Raw genomic sequence first — 22,903 nt, forward strand, 5'->3', positions numbered from 1 at the left:
CCTAAAAATAAAAAATAAAATTGACAGTATGAAAGAAGAAAATAGAGTGGAAAGAGAAACAGAGGTAATTTCAACAGCCTAAATTCTTATTTTCTTTAAAGCTCAATAAAAAAATAAAATACCTGTAAAGTGAAATAACTTCTATCACGCTTACATAAGAATTATGGTAATATGAACTTTTAAGTCTAGAAGTAAACATAAATTTGGGGATTATCACTTAAAAAGTTTCATAGACCTCCATTTAATTGGCCATGAATGCTATAGGCTACCCAGAACACAATTTCCCATTGTCAGAAAGGCAGTATTTGTATTTCAAATATCATCACTGAAAGGTTCACATTTACTCTTAAATAGTAGTTCAAAGGAAGCATGCCCTCTTCACAATATCCTGTCCTCTTTGGAAAGATCTCTATTATGTGAGACTTGAAAAGCAGCAATAAAAATCTGTGGAAGAGAAAAGGCTAAGGTTTTCTTTTCATACTTGGTTCATACTCAAAATCAATTCTGGAGCAACCAAATCAACAGGAACCACAAGAGAAGGCAAGTAGGAAAAGAAAGGAAGGGGAGCACGAGAAAGATGTCTAAGAAAAGAATAATTCAAATGTATGTGTAACAGACTTTTAAAGATCATCTAACACAACACTTCTATTTAGCTAATGACTTTATAGTTCTATAAAATACCAGATTTACTCGGATTTTTCTGATTCCCTTAATATTAGACATCACTTTTTTTCCTACACAGATTCTCTTCAGGAAAAATGAGATTGCTCATTTCCCCTCAATGCAACCCTACCAATATACCTAAAACAGGCCCTTACTATCAAATATAACACTGATACGTTGTATCCAAGCTGCCACTTCCCTGACAGACTGCTCCCCACCCTTTCCTAGCATCTAGCATGTCAGCTGCTACTAAGAGCAAGAAATTCTATCTGTTCCCCAATGCAAAATTAATACAATATGTATGGTACAAAATTCATTGGCTAGTCCCTTATTCTTTGTGTTTGATATTCTGAATAATGATTGCTTTACCTAACAGAATAAACACAGAAAAATTTTCTAACTTTGGCTTTATTATAATTCTAGAAAATAAATACAATGAATAATAAGAATAATACTAACCAAGTAAAATATTCCAGTGCTTTTTCGATGTAGTCTACAGCTTTCCCATCAAGATAATCGACGAGAGCTGCTTTTGCCATCATGAGATGGCATTCGCCCAAACCTAAAACCAGGTTAAGTTTTTAGTTATTAAAACACATACAAGAAACACTCAAAATAAAGTTGAAAAAAAAAAAAAAAAACATAGTGGTGTGATATTAAAGCCACTTTCCAAAAACAAAACTCAGTAGTATTGTATAAAAATTATCTTTAAGATTGGTCTTGCATACATTTAGTATGGAATTCAAATGGGAAGGCTCTGTTGGAGTAAACGTGTACTAAAAGTGATAAAAATCTATGGAAAAGAATTTCCTTGGCTTTGGGCAAGTTACTTAACTCAAAACCTCAGCTTTGAAAATGCTACTGAATGCTTCTCTCCTTTGTCTTACTATTTATTAATTATTATGAAACAAGATTTGATCTTTTTATATTCAAAACTGGACAGCAAACTACACTGTAAAATTTAAATGAAACAGCAATCTCCTCAAGTGCCCAGTAAAGATTTAATAATTAATAAATTAATTTCACTTGAGGAAAGTTTTTCAAAATTTAAAAAGAAGTTTTCAAGATCTAAGTCATGTATTACTTTCAACATACACTATTTCTGACTTAAACCATAATTGTTTCATTTAAAAAAAAAAAAGAAATGGAGTAAAGGACACGTAATGGGCTCCAGGTTTTTAAAAATGGTTAGATATAATCATATAAAATTTAGATTATATATGGATGGTGGCATTTTACTTTATATTACCAAAAATCATTTGTTCAGAAGGAGTAGATATATATGGACAAACTGAAATTAATTTAGATAATAACAAAACAATATAAGTTGTCCCTGAAGTTCAAAAAATGAAAAAAAATCTCCTATAAGTTAAAAAGTAATTAAAATGTATTGAAATATTCTGAAGATATAGTAAATTAATTATTAAAATATAAGAGCAGGGAAACTCTTGTTTTAGAGATCCACCAAATAGCTATCATACTATTTGATCTACAAGTTAAATGTTTATCATATTACTATTTATTTACTGTTATGAAATAAGATTTGATTTTTCTATATTCAAATCTATATAACAAGTCGTACTATAAGAGGTCCATGAAAAAAGACACCTTGCTGTTGACAAAAGAAATCCTTTTCAGGTTACAAAATACATTCTGGAAGACGTTTACTCAAGGATTTTAACTCCAGTATCACAAAAATCAAGGGGGTATTAAAAAATTACCTTTCAAAGCTGGCACATAATCTTCTTTCTTTTCAATGATCAGCTGGTATTGAGCTACCGCCTCCTTGTATTTGCCTAGGATTTGCTGTATTGCTGCAACCTTAAACACACTGTATGTGGATTCTGGGTTCAGCTCACTGGCTTTTGTGAAGGATTTCAAGGCTGTCGTATAGCCACCTCTGCTTAAGTATGCCTCTCCTAATGACTCCCAACAATTGAAGTCCTTTGGGTCTGCCCTTAATGCTGCCTGTAAACTAAAATTTCAATAAATAGTAAGTGAACTAAAGGTAAAAGAACTACTTCCACATCTGAAAGGAAAATAAATAAATAATTCAACTGAATCACACAAATCCATGGTTCCTTCTATTTATAAAAGTGCTACTTAAAACAGGTATATGGGACAACTGGGTGGTTCAGTCAGCTGAGTGACAACTCTCGATTTCAGCTCAGGTCATGATCTTGGGATTGTGGGATGGAGCCCTGTCTTGGGCTCCACACTCAGCAGGAAGTCTGCTAGAGATCCTCTCTCTCTCTCTCTCTGCTCCTCCCTCCTCCCTTTATGCATTCTCTCTCTCAAATAAATAAATAAATCTTTAAAAAAAAATAAAGCAGTTATACCTTTTCCTTTTACAACTTGAACATATATTTTTATAACTTGAATATTTTAATACTAAGAAATTTTATTATAAATTTGGAATGAATAAGAACAAAATAACTTTTCAAACAAGTGCTGGTCAGAATCTTTTTCCTTGACTATCTGAAAGAATTCCAGTTTCCCACCAGAATAGGTATGTATCTCCAAATGCCTCATGACAATTAATAATCCCCCACTGACCCTTCCACCAAAATAGAAATATCACAATATTCTAGGTATTGATATAAATCAGAAACTTTATCTTAGTCCAAATATATATATGTATGTATATATATATATATTTGTTAATGTTCTCACAAATTGGAGGGAAAAAAAAACTGCTACAACAATTTGTTAGGTTCAGAAAAAAGGTACTTTCTAATCCTTTCTAAAAAGAAAATATACAAGGGGCGCCTGGGTGGCTCAGTGGGTTAAGCTGCTGCCTTCGGCTCAGGTCATGATCTCAGGGTCCTGGGATCGAGTCCCGCATCGGGCTCTCTGCTCAGCGAGAAGCCTGCTTCCCTCTCTCTCTCTCTGCCTGCCTCTCCATCTACTTGTGATCTCTCTCTGTCAAATAAATAAATAAAATCTTTAAAAAAAAAAAAAGAAAAGAAAATATACAAGGCTTATAATTAATTGTGATCATTCACATTTAAGTACTTACATTTTAATTTTTCAGTATAACTGTAGTAATGAAATTTATCTCTTGCAGTATAACCAAAAAACTTTATATACAGACTGAGGTCTTATAAACTTAATTAAATTGATAGATGCTATATTCTCATTACTAGGAAATGCTAAGGCTCTGTTATACTTCCTTATAAATAGAAAGTCTTTGTTCTTCATTTTTTTAAATTGAAGTACAGCTGACGTACAATATTATATTAGTTTCAGGTGTATAACACACTGATTTGAAACTTACAGACACTATGAAATGTTCACCATGATAAGTGTAGTTGATAAATATATTTACCCTCTGTCACCAAACAAAGTTATTACAACACGACTGACTATATTCCGTATGCTATACTTTTCATCCCTGTGACTTATTTATTTTATAATGCTAAGGCTGTATCACTTAACCCTTTCCCCTACACCTTCTTTTTATTATGTATTTGTTATTATTAAATATATTTTATTTATTCTTTTTTTTTTAAAGTAAGCTCTGTGCCCAACATGGGGCTTAAATTCATGACCCTGAGATCATGAGTCGCATGCTCCACCAACTGAGCCAGCCAGGCTCCCCTATTTCATTTATTCTTAAGTATAGTTCAAACCAAATGACTAAAAATGAGCTGCACCACATGCACATGAAGCTGGCAAATACATCTCCTGCCCCAAAACAAAGCATGTCACCGGGAGAACAACAAAGGTATCAGCCTCAGCTTGTTAGCATTCCTGAAGTTTCCACCGAGCCCCTATCATATGTGTAACACTAGGTAGACTTCACTTCATTAGAATGGCTACCTCCTTAACAAATGGACATCATTTAATTTATTTTTGCAATTTCAATGTCTTGCACATAAAAAGAACCAATCAACTATAAACAAATTTTGCTATTCCTTCTCTCAAAATATAACCTGGAATGAGGCAACTTGTGAAGTCCACTTCAGGTATACAAAGACTTTAATTTAAAAAAAAAATTAATAGTTTAAATGTAATAAGGTGCCTTACTCAGCCACAGCCTGAGAATGCTGACCAGCTTTCAAATAGTATAGTCCTCGCCTAAGCCAGGCCCATTTTGCCGTTCCAGCACTTGCCTTTTGAGTTACTGCTGTTAGGATAGCTAAGGCAGTTTCCTGAAATTAAGAAAAGACTAGTATTAGAGATCTCAAATACCATAAAAGTACGTAACACCTATGTAAAGTACCCAAACATATTTCCATTTACCGCTTCTGATTTTTTAAACTTACACCGGTATATACTCAAACTACAGTTTCAAAAATAAGTGATGAGTAATGTCATGTCTGCCAATGAAAAGAAAATTTACTCCCTCACAGTGACAAAAATATTTCTATTGCGTCTACAAAGAAAAATTAAAAAAAAAATAGTAACTTTCAAAAATAGTAACTTAGAAATATTTCTAAGGGTTTAAGTTATTAGACATACCATCTCTTCAAGCTCCACACTTAGGTCAACTGCCGCAGCCCCAGATTCAGCATCAGTATCATCTAATTCAAAAGCTTTCCTATAACAGCCACGGGCTCTGTTTTTATCTCCTACCACATCTCTGTAGTAATGACCTAAATAGCGGAAAACTCTGCCCATGTATGGATCCAGTCTGGCAGCCTTTGAAATAAAGATTGATAGCAACACATTATTAAAGCTTGTCTGTGTGGTTCTCTTTAAAAACACGAAAGATAAATACATAGGTTAAAAGAAAAATGGAACATCTTTGTTAACCATAGAAAAATATGCCAACATGTCCCTTAATGTAAGATTTAAAGCAACAGGAGAACTGGTTGTTACTACTTACAGAATGTAAATAAGTGTAAAAACATTATTTCTTTGTTAAAAATAAATGTGAAATTAGAGTTATTAGTACATTAACCTTCTTTTATGCATCAAGGTAAGAACGTAAGACTTCAGATCTTTAAAATCTAAAATATGAGAAATTAAACAAATGGAAGTATATATGCCCATATTATAGTGGAAATTACCTAAAAACAGTATTTTTCTCCAGAGATAATTATGTCCCATCTTCTATAATGTGTGTTTCTGAAATAAGTAACTTTTACATTTTTTATTTTCTCCTTGAAAACCCACATAACATTCTCACAAAACCTAATGTGTGAGAGATGAAACACCAAAAAACTCCAGTTTAAAAAAAAAAAAACAAAACAGTTCAGGGCTGTCTAGGTGGTGCAGTCCGTTAACTGTCTGACTCCTGGTTTCGGCTCAGGTCATGATCTCATGGTTGTGAGATGAAGCCCTGCATTGGGCTCTGCACTCAGCATGAAGTCTGCTTGAGATTCTCTCTCCCTCTCTCCCTCTGCCCTTCCCACACATGCCCTTGCTCTCTCTCTAAAATAAATGAATTTTAAAAAATAAATAAAAACAGTTCAGAAAACAGTAATTTTAAGTGCCTTATATGATTATTATTTATTATTTTATTACAAATCCATTTCAACTAAGAATTGAATAGTAGCATTTGTTTTACCTTTAGAAAGTGGGTAAGAGTCTTTGTTTTATCTTTTCTTGTTTCTTCATTCATGAACCAATATGTTAACCCAAGTTGGTAATGATATTCAGCAACTTCAGCATCTCTCTTAATAGCTCTCTGAAAACTAAGTCACCAAAGGAAGTAAGAAGATACACAGAACACACACACATGCACACAATGTAGGAAACTCCTGGTTGGGACAAAGTTGGAGTTATTCAAAGATACTAAATCAGAAGTAAGTTATTACTTTAGAATTTAGATCACAACGAGAAAAAAAATTTTTTGAAGAGAAGCTTATAAAAGCACAATGCCTTTTAGCTTTACCAGTGTGCTAAGCATTTAGGAGAACACATCAAACATTGTTCTACTCACTGACCATTATGATCAGCTAGTTAAATTTCATACCCATTAAAGAATTTTCTTACAGGTACTGTGCTACATGTTACATACATTTCTTAAAAATACTCATGCTTATGCAGATCATATTACACAAAATGGATCTTTATCAAACTACTCATTTTGAATTTTTGAGAAATACAGTAACTTAAGATATGACTAGATCTATGTGCAGTCTAAACATATCCGTACCATTTCTCTGCTTGTAGATAGTCCTTTTTGGTAAAATGAATCAAAGCTTCCAGGGCATGAACTTCAGCTAGGTCAGGGTAAGAAGAGAGAAGGTCTTCCATAATCTATAAAGTAGATATCTGTAAATTCTTTATCCAAATTAAGTCATTTGTAGCTTAAAAAAAATTCCCAATTTAGGGAACCTGGGTGGCTCAGCTGTTTAAGCATCTGACTCTTGATTTTGGCTCAGGGCATGACCTCAAGGTTATGAGACAGAGCCCCAGTCAGGCTTTGTGTTGGGAGTGGGTCTGCTTGAGATTCTCTCTCTCCTTCTCCCTTTGCCCCTCCCCCACCAAAAAAATCCCAGTTTGAATGAAAAAAAAAAAAACCAACCTTTGAAGCTTCATCTAATGAACCTTTGTTCAGATAGGCCAAGCTTTTAAGGACCAAAAGTCCTGGGATATTATTTGCATCAGAAACCTAGAAAATAATTGTAAAGAGATTAAGTCTCTTTCAACACAGAGCAGCAATGTTTGCTTTAAAGAATGACCATAGAAGAACACAGAGTAAAGACATACAGGTCCTTATTTTTAACACTATGAACACACTCATTCTTTATAACCTTTTTATTAGAGAAAATTTCAAAAAGATTTCAAAAAAATTAGAGAATAGTATAATAATCCCACATGTACTCATTATCCAGCTTCAAAATTATAAACTCAAAGTCAATCTTTTCTCATCCATACCTCCACCCATTTCACTACACTCCTTCTTAGATTACCCCCAGATATTATAACTTTTCATCTGATACTTTTCAATATATATCTAAAAAGTTCATTTTTATATAACATAATTGTATTACCATTATAAACACCTCGCCAAAACCAACAATACATCCTTACTATCATCAAAAAATTATCAAGTGTTCAAATTTCTCAGTTGGCTCAGAAAATATTTAAGATTTTGTTCTAATCAAAATCTGAATAAGGTATATGCATTTCAAGAGACGGTCTCTTAAGTCTCAATCTATAGGGCTCCCTTCCATTCTTTTTTCCTCTCTTACAATTTAATTGTTGAAAAATATGGGCCACTTGTCACAATTTCTGAGTCTGGATTTTACTGAATGTATTCCCATGGTCCTGACATGTCCTTTGGTCCCCCATATCTTCTATAAATTAGTAGTTACGCCTCAACACGTAATGTGATTCAGTTTTGATGCTTTGTCAGGAATACTTCACGCGTACACGTACTTGGTTATGTACGGTTCTTTCTCTTGGGTAATGTTGGTTAGCAACCACTGATCTTCAAATTCTGCATTCCTTCTTTCCTTATTGATGGAATATTTCAACAACAAAAAATCCTCCCCCCTCATTATCTATTTGATTATTCTGAGCAACAGTTCATAAAGAAAAGGCAAGATAAATACTTCAAATCTTGCCAAACGGTTCCTTAGCATCCTCCAAAGAGTTTTTAATTGAGGATTTTATTGATTTTTTTTTTGTACCATCTGGAATACATGAATTTAAACTTAAAACCTATTTGATATCTTTCCACTCACAGTAGTTACTGGTGCTCAAACTACCCTTTAGACAGTGACAGCCAACCCATGGCAGTTCCTAAGCCTTTCTAGTATAATTCTAGAAGTCTTTTATAGTTTCCTTGCTTTCTAGCATTCTAAGATGTCCTGGGCTCATCCTGTATATTTTCTGTTTCAGACATGGACTTTATCAGCTCTCCAAGAAACTTTTCTGTTGGGGGGGGGCAACAAACAAAAAGATTGAAAAGACCTCCTCAAATCATTCACACAAAATACACTACTGGTAGAAGGCAAGTAGAAAATAAGAAATTAAGATAATAGTTCTTGAAGGATGATGACAAATGTTCTAATTTTAATGAAATATTATGAAATGCAAAGTCCTTTGAAATATACAAAACAATATTTTAAAAATTCAAAACTCCACAATAACTGAGTGATATAATTTTAATTTTAGACCAAAATAGCCTTTAGGCAACAAAAATTTTAAAAGCACCATGTTGTTATGATTCACAATTTACTAGTTTTTTGCCAGGGATTTTCAAATTGCTTGAACAAAAAACATTAAGAAATAGGATTCCTAGGGCACCTGGGTGGCTCAGTCGTTAAGTATCTACCTTCGGCTTAGGGCATGATCCCAGGGTCCTGGAATTGAGCCCTACATCAGGCTCCCTGCTTGGCGGGAAGCCTGCTTCTCCTTCTCTCCCTCCCCCTGCTTGTGTTCCTGCTCTCGCTGTGTCTCTATCAAATAAATAAATAAAATCTTAAAAAAAATAGGATTCCTTCTATTCATTCCTTCTATATCAATCTCCTTCTATTTTATTAGACTGAAAAACAAATAAATAATACTATCTACAATGAAGCTACTGTGTCCTTCATTGTTCTCATCAGTAATCTATAAACTCCAAAGGAGGAAAAAATTTAGAATCTCAAATTAATAATAATCAAGTAGTAACAGCCTTAGAGGTCCAAAAGACAAAAGGAGAATAAGAACAAGACTAAAGAAAGAAATCGCATCATATGAAGAACACTGTAAGTACTTAACCAAAAGGTAAACAAATAACTTCAGTAGTTTCCAAGTGTGTGAATGATTTAGAAAATGCTGATGTGATGAATTCATACCTCTAACGTAAAATCTGTTTAAAAATAAATACTTACAAGGAGAGAGTGGTTGATGCCTGGTTGACTGGAAAAAATAAAGTTGGAGGGAAAAACCTGGTAAGACTACCTGATTAAGAGTACAAATTGCTTCCACTGAAGATTCATAATCTGAGAGTTTAATCAAAGCCTCTGCTTTCAAACGGAGACAAAGATTCTTCTGATGAAGACTGCCACCAGACACACCAAGATTGTCTATGTTCTTCAGAGCTGACAAAATTAAGGACATCTGAATGAAGACAACCATATTACTTCATTTTTTTCTTCTTATGGGTGATAAATAATAAATTGGAGACACAATAAGAATAAATTGCCAAAACAACATACATGAAGAATAATTCAGAGCCAAATATAAATTCTTCCCTGAATTCTTTATGGAAATATCTGCATTTAAAACAGAACAGAACTAAATTTAAAATCTCTATCTTTATGTAACGTGAACATCCTGAAATACAATGGCTATCTATATCTGCTACACAACAAAGGTTAGCCAAAGCTTCAGTATACAACTTAGCAAATGAGGGATACTGAGGGAAAAGAAGATGAATTCATATGGACCAGGCTGAACTCTTTCTCAACTACAGAGGCTAGGCCAACGGCTGGGTCAAGAGCAGTGAACCACTTTTTATGATTTCCTATCCCCTCACATGACTCATCTGACCACATTCAAGTAGGCTCCAGATGCTTGAGACTTCTCTTATTTACATCAGAGAAATCAAAAGCTCCTGAAGTTCTGGACGCACTAGAAACTGCCTTATTACAGACAGAGCACCTCCACACAAGCCTAAACTGACTGTCAAAATTCCAAGTACAGGGATCCTTTGAAAAATACTGTTAGTTTAAAAGATCATCCACAACATGCACATACACTTGGCATTATTTAACCATCTCAATGAAATTTAAATTGGTCAGTAAATTAAAATACAAAATAAAGCATGTAAGTTTCTTTAAACCACTATCTTTTTCTTCTTTAATATGAAAAGAAACAGGGTTGGCCACCCTTACAGATGTCAGTAATACCTTGATTGCAAGAAAGAACAGCTTCCTTAGGTCTATGCATTTTAACTTGGACTTCTGCCAGATGATACCATCCAGCTGTGCAAAGAGGGCTTTCCTTTAACCCTAAAAGGATAAAAGCAATCACAAAATCCAAGCTTTCTACGACTACTGAGATACGTGGCTCACCATCTACTCCCCAAGTCAGACCCCTCCTCTCCCTTGTCTCTCATATATAATTATTTGCAATGTTGATTCCATGCCCCAATCCATTTCTCTACAACTGCTACTTCAGTTCCCATCTCCACCATCTTTATCCCAGACCACTGCAAGTGCCTGCCACCCACTCTAATTAATTCTCTACATTGTAACCAGAATATCTCTACAAATACAAATGGAATTATGGAATTCCCATGTTTAAAACCTTCCACAGGTTCCCAGCTGCCCTTAGGATAACATGCAAACTCCTTCACAAAGTGTGCAAGGCCCCTCTCCAGTCTCCTTTCTTGACTCTTACTGCTCCCATAGGTCATTCTCAATGTCATTGAACTACCCTGAATTCCAGCTGTGCTCTCAGTCTCAGGCTATTTGACTCTTGGCTTAAAATGCTCCTCCTACCCTAAGCTGGTATTTGTTACTCATATCTCTATTCGAATGTGAGTTCATCCACAAACATCATACATACAAAAGTAAGTTAAAGATTCCTAAAGATTCCTATAACATAATTATGTTATATCTATATCTATGTCTATATCTTTATTTTACAAATGAAAACATTGAGACAAAGAATTTACTTAGTTTTCTCAAGGTCTTGAAATTAGTTGGAATCCAGACCTAAGCAAACTCCAGAGTATATATTTTTTTTACTTCTATCTTAAATATACATTCCTCATAGAAAGGCCCAAAGATAACTGCCTACTGACTATGCTAGCTAGGATGTGAGGGAGAACTATTCAGATCAGAGGGCTGAAAGTTATGAGCAGAAGGGGAAGGGACAAAAACAAGGAAGGAATATGTTTTGTTTCACACAACCAACAGATCCGACGCAGGAACCTGCTAGATGTTTTAACTGATAGCCTTTTGCATGAGCCAATTTGAGACACTTTGGAGCTGAGGGCTGCACCAAAGCCCACCTGAGTAATCCTGAAGTTATGTTTAGCTCACTATAATAATAAGATTTATTGCTGTGGATGAGGTTTTCAGCCATTTTTGGAACATACAATGTATGCACTAGCATGCTAACAAGACAGACACATGTAGCTCAACCAAAGTGCCTAATTAATAGCATATGGACTCATTATCTTTGAAAATGAAGCATGGGAGCAGGAAAGGGCAAAAAATCAGACTCAAGAGGTTTGCAAACCTTGTAAAGGAGTTTGTATGTTATCCTAGGAGCAGCTGAAAACCCGTGGAAGGTTTTAAGCAGGGGAAGAGAGTATGTATATATTAAGTTTCTTAATGTGTATACCAGCTCTCTACCCACACCCCCTAATACACTGAATAAAAGCTTCCTGTATTAACCCCACAGGGAAACACTGCCTTGAGGGCTATTTCCCTGTCTTCTTACTTGTGACAGATGTTGCTTCAACACTTCCTTGGGTTGTGTTCAATTTAATGCACCCCAAGCAGTTATACCCTTGAGTTTGTTCACAACTTAAACCTCATGTTATATGCTTTATACTGTACACTTACCTTCTGTTAGGTTACTAACAGCATCTTCATACTTTTTGTCTTGTAATGCTTTAATGCCTAAACCAATGAAGCCTGGACCACTTCTGGAATCCATTTCCATTAATCTGCAACAATACTGCTGTCCTTCATCAGTAAGACTGCCTGGAAAAAAAAAGAGAAGTTATTAGCATACATACTCCAAATTTCCAATTGCCTAATCTTATGTACTTTAAGCTCAAATGCTGTCTTACACATCCTCTACCATATCCTGACTCCAGGAATTTGAAACTTAAGTAGACCAACAATACAAAAAAATACTAACATATCATTAAAAAAATTATGCTTCTTCATCTTCTTAAATACTGGAGGTAGAAACCACTTTACCCACTGTGGTATGGGTAAACTGAACCTAAAGTCAGACTCAAACAAGAAACCTACTCCTACTTGCCACTGCTCTAAGACACATAGCCTCCTGCTTGCCAGCTCTCCTTTTCCTATTCCACAGTAACTTCGCCAACCTCTCTCCTTGGGCAACCGTGCTGCTAGAGATGTAGCAGCCAGGATGTCAAATTGGGTGGATTCTTCCAGAATCCTACGACCAAAAGACAGACTACTTGTCAAGATACTGTACAAAAACTTAGTTACATTTTCTTAGGTTTACAAGTTTAGCAGTACTTTTCTGCATTCTTTCAAAAACTTTCTTTTCCTATATAAGTTAATGGTTAAACCTATGTAATAGTCATCCAATGCCTACATTTGTTTCAAATTTATTTTGGTAAAATAATTTAGTTTAGAAAACACTATTTATTTTGTTATGTTTCCGTTTTCTCCAAACTCAATCTCGGGATTTCCATTCCCAGAAAAGCACAAAAACAAGTAGAAAATATGATTTCTGCTTTGAGAATAAACTGTTAAGAGTACTCAGCATTTTAATAAGTTGCTTAATCACATAGGAAAATTCTTAAAAACTAATTAAGACAAATTATAGCTTGAAGCAGTAAATACGGGGAACAAATAAAAATAATTTGTTTGAAAAAGCAGCTTGATGCTTTACTATCTATTTAAAACTTGTGCCTCCAGACCACATGGGGAACCACTCCTTCAGTCTCAGATGTCAAAGATAAATTCCTTGCATATTACCATTTAGGTTATACATTTCAAATTTTTCAAAACCAGATACACTCCAATGCATAATCTATGATATTATACATTGATTTATAAATCCAAATTAGTACCAAAAATTCAAGGAATTCTTAATGGCTAAAGAATTAAAACTTCAGGGCGCCTGGGTGGCTCAGTGGGTTGGGCCGCTGCCTTCGGCTCGGGTCATGATCCCGGAGTCCTGGGATCGAGTCCCGCATCGGGCTCGCTGCTCGGCGGGAAGCCTGCTTCCCTTCCTCTCTCTCTGCCTGCCTCTCTGCCTACTTGTGATCTCTCTCTGTCAAATAAATAAATAAAATCTTTAAAAAAAAAAAAAAAGAATTAAAACTTCAATACTGTTTGGTGAGCTTTGAAAACCAATTGGAAGAAATACTACTTTTTTTAGTTAGCCAGTAAAAAGGACCTCAACCAACAATTATTATGCTTCTAGACATGAATTACCTTCTGTCAATATGTTCTCACTATGGCCTCCATAAATGTAATTTCCAAAAGCAGACATGCCTAGTAACATATACCCTCCTCTTCTCAAGCAAACCAGTGGGTTTTTTTTTCCCCCTTCCTTTTTCAACCAGTGGTATTGTCTCAACTAGATATCAGAATCACCTGGAGAATGCTAAGCCCCAATCTCAAAGTTTCTGATTTAAATGTCAGACCTGAAAGCTGGGACTTCAAAGAAGTTCCCAGATAATACGACTGCTACAAGTTCAGAGACCATATCTGAAGAACCACAGGCCTATAGTATTTACCAACACCATATACCGCCTTTATTGTTAGTCTTATATATGCACTGCAGTTAGTACCTCACCTCTACAGCTAAACAGTAACTTCTGGAGGGTAGGGACTAGCATGGCATCTTGTACTCAGTAGGCATCCATTAAATACTGCAATGATCCTTTAAGAATACCATTATGAATTGATGTACTAAAAGGCTTAGTCTATTAATAAATAATGCTTGAGAATTACTATGGAAAATTAAAAACATCATCATTCTAAAAAAGAAAACAAAACAGCTATTAAAATTTTACCTTCAACTTCTAGCTGAGTCAAAACTATCTTACCCCATAGAAACGTAATTCCTAAGAAACGTAATTGGCTACATAAACCACCCTTATTATAGAAAACACACCTGTGATGGAAAGAAAAGTCAGTCGTGCGTCATCCCAATGATTACCCATATGCAGGGTACCTAAAAACTCACACAGGTAGACAAACTGGGGGTAGGCAGAGGAAAACTGTTTCTAAAAGGCTAAGATGAACATGAAAAACTTCTAGATAAGATAAATCTTCCTTACTATCTGGGAGCACAATGACAGAAACCGAAAGAGATTTGGAGAGCCAATGTTCTAGTCCTTGGGAAATGTACTCTCTACATACGACCAAGAACAAATGATACTTAGAGGAATCTTCTCTAGTGTTCCCCAAAACTGTCAAGTAGTAACAACATCACTGATCCTTTGTAGAGACAAGGGATATTCCAAAGCTTCAGTTTTCAATCCTCTTCTCCATATTAACTCTTGCTGAGAACTCATACTAGCTAAATAGTATGTGGAGGATAGAAACAGAGAGGAAATATACTTGATTTCTTTTTCAATAGAAAATCATTTCTTGGGGCGCCTGGGTGGCTCAGTGGGTTAAAGCCTCTGCCTTCGGCTCAGGTCATGATCCCAGGGTCCTGGGATCGAGCCCCGCATCGGGCTCTCTGCTCAGCAGGGAGCCTGCTTCCCTCTCTCTCTGTCTGCCTCTCTGCCTACTTGTGATCTCTGTCTGTCAAATAAATTAAAAATTTAAAAAAGAAAGAAAGAAAATCATTTCTTTAACTTACCTGTTCTTTTTAACATTTAAAAGATTCTAAGATTCCAGACTTAAAAACTTTAAAACAAGTTTGACAATATTATTTTTGTCTGTCAATAGGCAAGCTAGATTTGGGGCTGATGAATGCTAAATCTCTAAGAATGAAAGGTGTTCTGAAGAGATTCAGGGTAGATGCCAAGTAATACCCATGAGAATCCTGTTTCCTAAAGTTTACCACAAAAAAAAGATGATTTTTAAAAATAGCTAATTAGGGGCACCTGGGTGGCTCAGTGGGTTAAAGCCTCTGCCTTCAGCTCAGGTCATGGTCCCAGGGTCCTGGGATCGAGCCCCGCATCGGGCTCTCTGCTCGGCAGGGAGCCTGCTTCCCCCTCTCTCTCTGCCTGCCTCTCTGCCTACTTGTGATCTCTCTCTCTCTCTCTCTCTGTCAAATAAATAAAATATTAAAAAAAAAAAAAAGCTAATTAATTGCTGACATCACAAAGAAACTGATCACTACTGTAGAATTTTTCTTTTAAATAAACCTAGCCTGGGGTGGGGGTGGGGGGGACAAAACAGCATGTATTCATTTTTTTTTTTTCATCTGGATTTTCTAACATTCCAAAGCACAAAATTATAAGCTCTTTCATGTTTGGATTTGAAGAACCAAGCTTTCTTATTCTCCCCCATTTCAAATATAAAGCAAAATAAAATAACCCAAAAAGGTCATTTAGCATGAAATAACATTTCATCAGCTGACAACCGTGAAAGCTATTCACTACTGGTTATGTGAAGCTTTATAAACTGACTCATTTTGAAAATGAATCTTCAAGTTTCAACATGCAAAGGAGGACAAAGGAGAATGAAATACATTTGTTCCCACTGGGAGAGAACCCAGTGATTAACTGCTGTGAAGTAGAAAATTCTGCCGAAACTAAAGCACGCTGGGGGAGGATAGATCAGCCTTTAAATACCTTATAGTTTCAGAAGTTCTTCATACACAGAAAGTTTGGTTTAGAGGAGCAATGAAAAGAAAAAGAAATCATTAAGCACAGCTTCCTACTGTCTGGCAGTTTAAGTATTTAACTTTTACCCCCAGAATAATGCCTTACCTTAGAAAGTACCTAAGCCTGATCGGCTCCATCCCACAGATTCTCACAACCAATGATTCCACAGGAAAAAAAAACCTCTTCCTTGGTGTACCATGTATGTAAATATCCACCTACCCACTCCCCTTTACCAGGATATAAAGCTTTCTTTCTTTCAATTCTGCAAAATACCCTCTCCAGGAATGATTATTTTCATATAAACCAACACACTCTCTAATCATTCAGCATAACCCATTTGCTATCTGTATATTCTAGAATGCATTGTCAAATACTTAATTCATGCGCAAAACTCTACAGACTTTGTTGACTTAGTTTCTTCTATAATTTTGTAGCTGTTTTGTTTTGTTTTTTTTTAATATGGGGGCCATACTTATTCAACAAATCCACATTATAGGCATATGTGTGCTAACTGATAAAGCACACAATCAGTTCTCAAAAAGAAATCTCAAGTATCCTCTTGTGTCACTTGGCATGTGACCAGGTAAAAATGAGGGAACAGTACAGATCATTAATAGCTGAAAGAAAATAGAGAAGAAAACGGTAACACCGGCCATTAGTTTCTCAACAGCAATTGTAATAGTAGAAAAAGGGTGGAGGAATGGGTACCAGAGACTAATTACGAAATCAGCACATTTATCTTGGGAATGTAATGGGAATCATGTTAAAATCGGGAAAAACTAGATGAATTTTGGAATTACTCCCTGTCAATGGGGGAAAAAAACCCACAAAAATTCACAAGCATGCTCCTCATTTTGAAAGTCTCTTACTATGTCTCATCCTCCTTGACCTCAACACGAAGTTCACAGTGTTAATTAGCCCTCTCTTCTTGAACCTCTCCTCCCAGGCAACACTACCACAGTTCTTCTACTCCTCTAAAAACTTACCAACCCCTTTGCATGCTTCTTCCTCCTCTCCCTTAATTGCAGTCAGCCAAATCCCTGGATTATTGTTTTAATACCTGCTACCCACTTCTTCCTACTCTTTTCCCATCACTGAAATCTAAGCTCTAATTCAATCACTTCGGTTAGAAAATACAGCCCTAAAAAAAATAAATAAATAAATAAATCCTCATTTTTTGAGGTTAGTTGCTCAAACTGTCAGTACAGATCTCCTTTCTGAAATGCTCTTTCCTTGCCTTCTCTGTTGCTTCGTATCAGGTTCCACCACCTTCCTGTCTGACCTCTCTGCTTCTCTGTTTCCTACTTTCCTCTTTCCCAGCCTTTCCCTTCAAGCCAGCCAGCACCACCCAAGACATAGTTTTCAGCTTTTTGCTCTCTAGTCATCCTCTGAAGTCACCCACTACACTTCACTTGGATCTACACGCAAGTTATTTCCAAACCTTATGTCTAGCCTTAGTACTAATCTCTCACCTGCAAGCCAGACAGGCATTTCCCTTTGAATGTCTACTAACCTCTCCTCTCCACAACTCAACTTTCTTACGGATGATCATTGCAAAGTAGGCCAACTTTTCAAGAGAGCTAAAAGTAAAATAATAATCTCCCTCCCTTTACCTCTTAACAAATCTCTTCTAATTTTTTCATTCACCTGTTACTTTCTATTGCCACTGTCATAGTCCCAGTACATTCATTCACAAAATCATTTAGTCTACCCAATCTAGTCTACCTTCTATACAATCTATCCCACAAACCCTATTAGTTTGACTTTATACTTCATAAATTGATTCACTACAATATTTGGTATTTCTTATCTCACATTAGTGAAAAGTACTCTTACAAGTCTATCTCTGACTCAGTTAAAGTAAAGGGGATCCACTTACTTCTTACCAAAAAAACCCAACTCTTAAGATAATAGTGAATTTTAATTCAGACATGGCGTCGGGGGGGGGGGGATTCCCCTAAGTAGGACTTAGAAGGGAAAGCTAAAGTGGGGAGAGCCAAGGTAGATGCAACAATACTTTTCCAACAGGCATTCTCCCTCAGTTACCTCTATCACTAGTTTTCAACAATTTTTCTATTATGAAACCTGCGATGGTCATTAACACACAAAGCATTCCCAGGTGTATACTCCTTTAGCAACAAAATGAAACAATTAAATTGGTAAAGCTCTGCAAAATTTATAATCATTATAATCATTAACACATCGGTGCTGGTACTGTTGATCTATTTCAATGACTGATTTCTGTGAATTTTGTTCATCAGATGAATACAGGCATGGACATGAGCGACAGTTAAATTATGTAAAAATCTATTCAGCACAGATACTGACAAAGAGGACAGAGGCCAGTGTGAAAACCATGGAGGTCAATCTCCTGTAAACTAACTGAACACCAGCCCTGGGCATGCGATATCACAGGCACAGGTTCTGACAACTCCCAGCATGCTAGCTGTCATCAGCTCTCTCTCCTCCCCCCTCCAAGAAAGAACACAAAGAAGAGCACCAGGCATAAGCTTAGACATACACTCTGACTCGAATCTGCTCTATTTCATTAAACAAGTAGATCCTTCACAAACTTCATTACTTTACAGTACCACAGCATCTATAACCATGGACTTGTGACACTGTAACATCAATGCTGAGAATGTATGACATTTATAGCCGTAGGCAAGATAATTCAACCTATTCAACCAAAATCCATCTTACTTATTCCTTCCACTAGAGCAAATAAAACTATTCTACTAGTCCTAAAAACTGCAGCCTAGCTCCATACTTCTGCTCATGCCATCTGCATACCTTTCACCTCTTCCTGTTTATCTAATTTCTGAGGAAAATTTAAGACTCTCTTCAATTCCTATCTTCCAAAAGCCTTCACTGATCAACAATGAACTCAGTTATTCATTATTCCTCTGTATTATTATACTTTTCTACATTAATTAGCCTCTTCATGTGCACAAAGATAACACACTGTACTTCCTTGTATGTCCAGAATTATTCAAACAACACCTTACACAGGGTAAGCACTGAAACAATTTTTGATTGATAGCAACAACATTCCCATATGTTCCCATTTACTTCAAGAACATACAATATAATAGGGAAGAACTTACCTGATTCAATTAAATGCAAACAAAGCACTTCTAATGGATATTGTACAGTGGGATAGATGTTTATCATTCCTTCACAGGCCTTCTTCAATCTAGCGGTCTCATGAGGAAACTCGAAAATATAAAAATAAAATAAACTAAGTAATAGTAAAATATGCTTGTGAACACCTTCCTAATGAGAATGTAAAAGTCACATTAGAGATTTTTAAAATCAACTTACTTTGGATAAACAGTGAATGAACTGTCTATAAAGTACTTGGTGATCTTCACTAGGAATCTTATCTGATAAGTCCAGTGCATTCTCAAAAGCAGCTAAAAGCTGAAACAAACAAAAAAGCTATCATCTTTAGCACACTGAAATGACAAATGTAATAAATAGCTGAATGTATATGACTCACTTATACAATATACCACCTCAACTAACGAACTGCAAATGTATTTTACTATCTCGTGTTTTCTTGTACTATATATTGTCTGGACCTGACAATTTTTTATGAGGGAAAAAATGTCTATGCATTTAGAATACAATCTAATTCCAACTGGCAGGAGACTGCACTGAACTAATGAGGGATAACTATAAATTAGTATCATGAATTTAACAAAACATTCTTTAAGTGGTCACTGTTCCCTAGGAAATAGTCAACTGGAGAGGTATAGTCTTCTTTATATACCTGTGTAACTGCAACTAATCAGACCATTTTTAAAACATCTCTACTGAAATCACCAGTATGTTCCTTGGAATATTTTCAGTGGTAGCAAATCTTTAATCTTAAATAAATTTGTGAAGTTAAACTTTTAAAAAGGAAACCAGAAATATGACTGAACTATAATAAGATCACTTCTTATCCAGTACTACTAAATGACTTTGAAGAAAATTCCAAAAGAAGCTTTCTAAATATGTTTTGAGCAAGAACAATACTAAAACCCAGATCAAGCACTTTAAAGAATATCATTCATTTAGTTACACAAGTCCTACTTTTTTTAAAAAATGAATTTCCATGACTTCATTTATTTTTATTTTTATTTTTTAAAGTAACTCCATGCCCAGTGGGGCTTGAAATCATGACCCTGATATCAAGACCTTAGCTGAGATCAAAACTCATATGTTTTGACAGAGCCACCCACAAGCCCCTCCATGACTTTGAAATGAAAACTCATAATATAGTTCACTACCTCCAAATTTCTTTATGAAGTATGATATAAAGTCTACACAAATGAAGAAAATTTTACTCCTCTGATAAAGTTAATGACCTTGCAAAAAGGGAAGCCTAACGTATGCAGTTTAGCACAAGGGTTTCAAAAAATAGTAGTGCAATTAATCCATCTGGAAATCAGGTGACATATTTTTTCCTGAACACACTTAAATAAGCAAAATTATCATTAGAATTCAAGATGGAAATAACTCCACCCCAAAATCCTCTTACTATCTTTAACAGTTAAAAATCAATTCTTAAAGGGGCGCCTGGGTGGCTCAGTGGGTTAAAGCCCCTCCCTTCGGCTCAGGTCATGATCCCAGGGTCCTGGGATCGAGCCCCGCATCGGGCTCTCTGCTCAGCGGGGAGCCTGCTTCCTCCTCTCTCTGTCTGCCTCTCTGCCTACCTGTGATCTCTGTCAAATAAATAAAATATTTTTTTAATCAATTCTTAAAATGACAAGCATAATTAGTTCTCTTTCATGGAGGAACACAGAACAGGTAATTAAAAAATTTTTTACTTATTTTGGCATTTGGTATATGTTTGATATTCTGATAACCTATAGTTTTTCAATGAAAATAATGAAGTCATATGAAGATATGATTTAAGTTTGCAATTCACCTAATTTTGTCACTGTCCAACTTTTTTCCACAACTAAACCTATACACAGATAAACCAACACACAAACAAATGCAAACCATACTCTTCTATTTTTATCTTCAGCATTTATTTAGGACACTGCCTGACATGTATAATAGATTCTACATAAAACAAATATTTTCTGAAAAAAGGATTAATAAGTGAATGAACAAACATTCAAAAAAATGTACTTCTTCAAAGTACAAAAATGTACTTCAGTCTATAATTGCTTCTATTCAAAAAGTTCATTCAATTGCACAAATATACACTGAATGCCTATATACAATAATAAGAAATTAAGCTGACTTTTAAACTTACAAATATAAAAAAGTATAATGGAGATATTTTTTAATATTATCCCAATATATTTCTAGATATAAGTACCCTAAATAAATACTTCAAATAAAATGCTCTGAGTTGCTAAACTTCAAAGTAATTTAGTACTCTTACTTCATGAACTTAAAGAAACATACCTTTACACATACCTTTAAGTAAGTACAACTTTTTAGAAATTACAGCAGTTTTGTGAAAGCCAATTTCACGTTTCTTTTTCACAGTGATTAAATAACTGATTTACTGGATTAGTATGAACCTAGGGAAGTAAACTGCGATCCCTGAAAACCAATTCCACTCTGTCCAGACTTAGTATGAGACTGCAGGGAAATAATTCTGACTTTAACAGCAAGAACCACTATGAATTGAAAATTGAACATGTAGGGGCGCCTGGGTGGCTCAGTCAGTTAAGCATCTGCCTTCAGCTCAAGTCATGATCCCTGGGATCAAGCCCCACCTCAGGCTCCTCACTCAGCGGGGAGTCTGCTTTTCCCTCTCCCGCTCCTCTGCTTGTGCTCTCTCTCTTTCTCTTTCGTATAAATAAAATCTTTAAAAAATACATAAAAAAATAAATAAAATAAATTGAATACTTACAAAATATCAATTTTAACGTATGGTACTTTTCTATAGTATTCTATTTCCATTTGCTAAATTCAATTAAATGATCAATATTCATGATACAAACTGCAGGGAATAAACAGGTCAATACCAATTGCTGGGTCTCATTATTCTGATCCTCAGTACTCTCAGCCAGCAACTGAGTCAATTTCTTCCACAGCTGGTGAAGCTCTTGGCTGTCTGCACCTTCCTCCTGCCGTGTCTTTATCAACTTGTGCCATGTTCGGGCCACCTATCAAGGAGATTTAAATTTTTTTTATCTTAAATATCAAAAACGCCAATTAGAAATATAAAATCTACAAATAAAAACATTTTTCATCTGCTAATACATAAAAATAGCAAAACCACAGAACTTCATCTATTATGAACTCCACAAGAACTATGGTGACTGGGCAAATGCAGACAGCCATTATATTAGAAGTACAACTAATGTAACAGAGTGGAAACAGGAATAATGACTACATGCCCCAATCCTTGTAACTATAGCATCAGCTACAAATGCACCATAAATATGTCACTAAATTCTATAGATGATGCTTTTACTTATTTTATTTATCCCTGCCCAGTTTCAAAAAGGTCTGGAAGTTAGAATAACTAAAACCTGAAATTTAATTTAGTTTCAAAACACTATAATTTATAATATCTCTCTATATTCTTTTAATATCACACTACATACTAATTGTTTAAATTTTCCCTTAAGCTAAATGAAAGCTTTCTTCTAATAATGGCTTTAGTAAAAGAAGTCTACTACCCCACCAAATCATTAACCAACCTCTACGTGTTTCTTTTCTTGGTAATACAGATCCACAAGTTTCTTACAGACATCGCACCACTTCTGTTTGTCAACACTTAGAATAAAAAATTAAAAAAAAAAAAAAGGATTTTGAATCTGATTAATGAAAACAACCAAGGGCTTAAGATACTAAAATTAAAATATCCCAATAATACTACTC

At 35.3% G+C, this 22,903-nt stretch overlaps 1 protein-coding gene across 5 annotated transcripts in view; it reads right to left on the reverse strand.

Annotated features, from left to right (window-relative positions):
* The window catches only part of SKIC3 (SKI3 subunit of superkiller complex), a 90,699-nt gene that overhangs the window by 53,117 nt on the left and 14,679 nt on the right, over positions 1-22,903 (reverse strand). For all 5 annotated transcript variants that reach the window (XR_007127429.1, XM_047729876.1, XM_047729875.1 and 2 more), the window contains 14 exons: positions 22,723-22,798; positions 22,042-22,182; positions 19,388-19,486; positions 19,171-19,279; positions 12,129-12,269; positions 10,461-10,562; positions 9,511-9,650; positions 7,142-7,228; positions 6,770-6,873; positions 6,179-6,305; positions 5,128-5,307; positions 4,693-4,817; positions 2,385-2,638; positions 1,123-1,225 (listed from right to left, as the gene is read on the reverse strand). Coding sequence is in view for 4 of the 5 variants with exons in the window: in XM_047729876.1 (XP_047585832.1) it covers positions 1,123-1,225; positions 2,385-2,638; positions 4,693-4,817; positions 5,128-5,307; positions 6,179-6,305; positions 6,770-6,873; positions 7,142-7,228; positions 9,511-9,650; positions 10,461-10,562; positions 12,129-12,269; positions 19,171-19,279; positions 19,388-19,486; positions 22,042-22,182; positions 22,723-22,798 (1,788 nt within the window). In the remaining variant the exon portion in view is untranslated. The remainder of the gene's footprint in view (positions 1-1,122; positions 1,226-2,384; positions 2,639-4,692; positions 4,818-5,127; positions 5,308-6,178; positions 6,306-6,769; positions 6,874-7,141; positions 7,229-9,510; positions 9,651-10,460; positions 10,563-12,128; positions 12,270-19,170; positions 19,280-19,387; positions 19,487-22,041; positions 22,183-22,722; positions 22,799-22,903) is intronic.

Source organism: Lutra lutra, chromosome 5 (assembly GCF_902655055.1).
Source record: "Lutra lutra chromosome 5, mLutLut1.2, whole genome shotgun sequence".
NCBI classification, from domain to species: Eukaryota; Metazoa; Chordata; class Mammalia; order Carnivora; family Mustelidae; genus Lutra; species Lutra lutra.